Raw genomic sequence first — 4,169 nt, 5'->3', positions numbered from 1 at the left:
TAATTGCAAAACTAACCAAAAAATTAACAAAGGAAGACCACAAAAGAAGTCAACCGTTTATAGTAGACTTCATTCGTAGTCTGCTTTGTAAAATTGTAATTGCAAATATAGACCCCATGAAATAGACTTCATTTGAAGTTTTTCTGTTATTGTCTTTTTTATGTCTACTCGTTGATGTCAACATGAAGTCAGCGTAAATTGAAAACCAAATTATTGCAAATTGGTGAATAATTTTTAAGACTTTCTTGATGTATTCTTTGATACATGTTATTTACTTGTCTCTGTATGTTTTTGACATGAATCCATATTATACATATGGAGAAATCAAGTTTCTTGTTTTCATAGGCAGTTAGGTCACAATGGTCGACTAATTTGGGAAGTCAACTTGTTCGAGTTATCAGTGAAGTCTGTTTAAATGAAATAGTGTTTAGTTGAAATTTATAAATTTTTCTTATTGATTTTGTACCTCATTTGTTTTGTATCGGTTATGTACTTGCCTCTGTATATTTTTTTCATGATAATATATTATACTTTTGGATCAATCATGTTATTGGTTTTGTTAGGCATCTAGGATATTGATTTAAGACTTCTACGGGTAGTCAGCTGTGTAATGAGTATTTGACTTGCTGCTTACTCTTTCAGGTAAATGGCGCAAATACCTGTTGTTTTCGGAGTATGGGTGACGAGAAATGGGTCTTGGCATTTTGCTATGGATGGACGCAAAGGTGGGAGAATGCTTTTTTTTGCGACACGGTTGTACATACGCTGAGCTTCTTGAAATGGCTGTAGAAGATTATCAGATTGACAAAGAAACAGAGATGGTTCAGTTATCGTATCCCTTAACAGAGATGATGCTTCAGCAATTGCCCCAAGATACCCCTCCTGTCTATGTCACAAATGATAGATCAGTTCAGAACTTGATAGATTTTAGTAGTAGGAATGTTGTTCGCCTTTGCGTCTCAATGCGATGCATGGATGGACAGCCGGTTAAGGAATGTGTTAATGATATAAAAAACTCTCGTTCTATAGACGATGGTGACGATGTAGATCCAAGTGCGGATGAATGTGTAGAAGAATGTCAAGAAGCTCTCCATGATACTACATATGAGAAGCCGAAAGATGTTGACGACATGGATTTCGATTACAGTGAGTACGGGAAATTTGAAGATGACGATGACGATGGAGATGACCTGGATGTAGATGCTGAAGAAGGGATACCGTTTGTTGGTGGTATTCATGGACAGTTAAATAATCCTTGGAAAGACCAATTGAAAGTAGGTCAATGCTTTTCATGCAAACATGATGTCATAACAGAGGTGCGTTTGACCGCTATTATGTTAAAATTCTCTTTTAAAATTAAGAAGTCCACAAAGACTCGGTTGGTGGCAATATGCTCTGTGCCAGGATGCACGTGGAGGGTCGTCGCCAGTGTGAAGAATGATCCAACCACTTTTTGGGTCACCAAATATCTAAACGTGCATACATGTTCTATTGTGGACCGCCTAGCTCACCGTAAGCGTTCCACCACCATATGAAAGACGAGAGGGGCAGCATATGCGCATACGCATGATGATTACAACCGTAACATGGCTTCTCTTACTAACGTAAATCCGGCCCTTGCAGCGTACTTGATTGAGGCAGATCCAGCTTTATGGTCTCGGGTTTACTATCCAGGAGATAGATACAACATCAAGACTAGCAACATTGCGGAATCTATCAACTCCATGATAAAGAAGGCCAAAGGTTATCCCATCACATATCTCATTGAGTTTATTACGAAAAAGTTAGGTAGGTGGTATTGGAAAAGACGAGAGGATGCACTTAGTCTGACAACCACCTTTAGCCGGGGTGTTGAGTTCTTATTGGCCGTAAGGGAGCACTACGCAGATATGATGACGATAGAACGCATTGATGATTGGCGTTTTTACGTTAGGGGTGGGCAACGTGACTGCTTGGTTGACTTGGAAGCAAAAACTTGTTCATGCGGAGTGTTTGATGTTGAGACAATACCATGTTCACATGCAATTAAAGCTGTCAATTTAAGTTGATTGCATATGTCTACCGTAGTCGAAGCTTACTATAGAAAAGATTATGTCTATGCGTCATACGCGGCTAACATCATGCCCAATGTCGACCACGATCCAATTGGGCCAGATATCCGATGTGTACCTCCCATACCGAAGCGGAAGCCTGGTAGGCAAAAAAAGTCTCGTTGGCTAACATGGCTAGAACTGTCACGTAAAAAGGGGAGTAAGCCGAGGAAGTCTCATAAGCAATATGCTTGTTCAAAATGCAGACAGCCTGGACATACTCGACCACATTGTGTAAGTAACAATCCCACTTGATACATTTTTAACGTTTTGTATATGATCATCGGTTACGCTAACATTTTTTCAGGTTGCTGAAGACGTCGAGTAGAAGTTAACTTCATCGTGAAGTCATCTACAATTTCTGTAGAAAAAATTTGTCATCGTAATATTTTTATTTAGGAATGTTCCCACGTGTTGAAGTCGACATTATTAAAGACTAGTACTTTAACTACCATTTATTCATAAGACCATTTTATGATACTCCTCTTCTTAACCAACCACTATCACAACCACTATCAGCTAGAGAATAATGAGTCAAATTTCGGGATCAATTTCTGATACAAATTCGCAAACACAAATTACTGGTCTAATCTGCAACCACTGCGGTAGATCAACGATTATTGTGAAATCATGGAAAGATGCAAATCCCGGAAGAAATATCTTCAGATGCACTGTTCATGGGTTTTCTCATTGGTCAGACGCAGAACCATCACGTGGTTGGCAAAGGTGGAGCTTATTGGATGCGCGGGATGAGATCCATCGGCAGAGAGAAGAAATCAAGGTGCTTCAAGAATCTATAAGAGAAATGAAAGAACAAGTGTACAACGATCTGGTGAACTCTGGGGTGGTTAACACATATGTTGAAGACAAGAAGGGAGAAAATGATTTACTGGCATCCAATGAAAGGGAAAAAATGCTTCGACAATTCATCCTTCTCTCTTGGATAGGTTTCATTGTTGTCATCGCAATGTGTATTGGGATGAGTGCGAAGGCTCTCAGTTAACTTCAGTCAGATGTCTATTATCCTTTCTATGTACGATAATGTTTGAAGTCTACATTCATTGTACCCTTTCGCTATCTCTACGTTCGTTGTACCAGTTCGCTATCTCTACATTCGTTGTACCCTTTCGCTATCTCTACATTCATTGTATCGTTGCCGTCTATTCATCTTCTTCTTTATATATAAATATCCTCTCTATTTCCACTTCCACTCAATCTATTGCATCTCCTTCTTTGATAACAAGAGAATAAGTTGGTTACGAGATATGGCCGGAGAGAGTTCCAGCAAGCGTAAGTGAAGCAGTTCCGATTACGAGTGGGAAGAGGAAGTAATAGATGCCATGAAACACGCGTTTGAGAGGACGAGAGTCGTGGTTGAAGCAGAGACGAGAGCCGTGGTTGAAGCAGAGACGTGAGCCGTGGTTGAAGCAGAGACGAGAGATCGTTTCACCGCAATTCTTCGTATGATGAGAGATCACATGACGAAGAAGGAAGAGGCTATCGCCCTAAAGCATCAAGTGGATCTGATCGACGCTCAACAAGCCCTACTGAATCAAATTTTGGGTGAAGAACTTGTCGATTTCGAGGCAGAGCACAAGAGGTTAGATGAGATGAGAGAGGTTGCGGAAGCTGATGTCAAACAGTGTGTTGTTCCCCCTCCTATGGATTGGGGAAAACTTGGTGTCCGTCTCGACGATTAATTTACTTTTTTTGTTATTTATTTTTAACTTAATAATGTATGCATACTGAATAACTATTTCTATTTTCTGTCAACTCTACATGTCAACTCTAAGTTAACTTCATAAATATGTTTACTTGGCTTTCGCTGCACGCTATTACTACAGAATAACTTTTAAAAAACATTTCTCATTACACATACCCTGATAAAGTTATTTTTGTAGATTGCAAAAGAAGTCTTACGGTTAACTTCAACCATATGTCTACTCAGCTTCCTTTGAACGCTACTTACTTACAGTTAACTTCAACAATATGTCTACTCAGCTTCCCCTGAACGCTACTTACTTTTGGCCATCTACACACTTTCACTCTGACCAAAAAATACCGATATATTCCCCATAT

General features: G+C 39.4%; 2 protein-coding genes across 2 annotated transcripts; both read left to right on the top strand.

The window, feature by feature from the left end:
* The first annotated feature begins 1,586 nt into the window (after nt 1-1,586).
* LOC147924264 (uncharacterized) lies at nt 1,587-2,418 on the top strand. The gene is made up of 3 exons (XM_087496683.1): nt 1,587-1,977; nt 2,068-2,324; nt 2,398-2,418. The coding sequence occupies exons 1-3, from the start codon at nt 1,587-1,589 to the stop codon at nt 2,416-2,418; spliced, it is 669 nt and encodes a 222-aa protein (XP_087352809.1).
* Nucleotides 2,419-2,619: 201 nt separating this feature from the next.
* LOC147924263 (uncharacterized) lies at nt 2,620-3,093 on the top strand. Its single transcript, XM_087496682.1, has one exon. It carries the CDS (start codon nt 2,620-2,622, stop codon nt 3,091-3,093), a length of 474 nt encoding a protein of 157 aa, XP_087352808.1.
* The last annotated feature ends 1,076 nt before the right edge of the window (nt 3,094-4,169 follow it).

Source organism: Camelina sativa, chromosome 17, assembly GCF_030686135.1.
Source record: "Camelina sativa cultivar CO46 ecotype springtype chromosome 17, ASM3068613v1".
Lineage (NCBI taxonomy): Eukaryota > Viridiplantae > Streptophyta > Magnoliopsida > Brassicales > Brassicaceae > Camelina > Camelina sativa.
This window is presented reverse-complemented; position numbering and strand designations above follow the sequence as displayed.

Bases quoted from the DNA above. Each gene is read 5' to 3' on its own strand.
- LOC147924264 (XM_087496683.1), top strand. From the start codon at position 1,587: ATGGCTTCTCTTACTAACGTAAATCCGGCCCTTGCAGCGTACTTGATT. The intron at 1,978-2,067 runs GTTCATGCGGAG...TGTCTACCGTAG, and splicing joins TGACTTGGAAGCAAAAACTT to TCGAAGCTTACTATAGAAAA. The intron at 2,325-2,397 runs GTAAGTAACAAT...ACATTTTTTCAG, and splicing joins GACATACTCGACCACATTGT to GTTGCTGAAGACGTCGAGTA.
- LOC147924263 (XM_087496682.1), top strand. From the start codon at position 2,620: ATGAGTCAAATTTCGGGATCAATTTCTGATACAAATTCGCAAACACAA.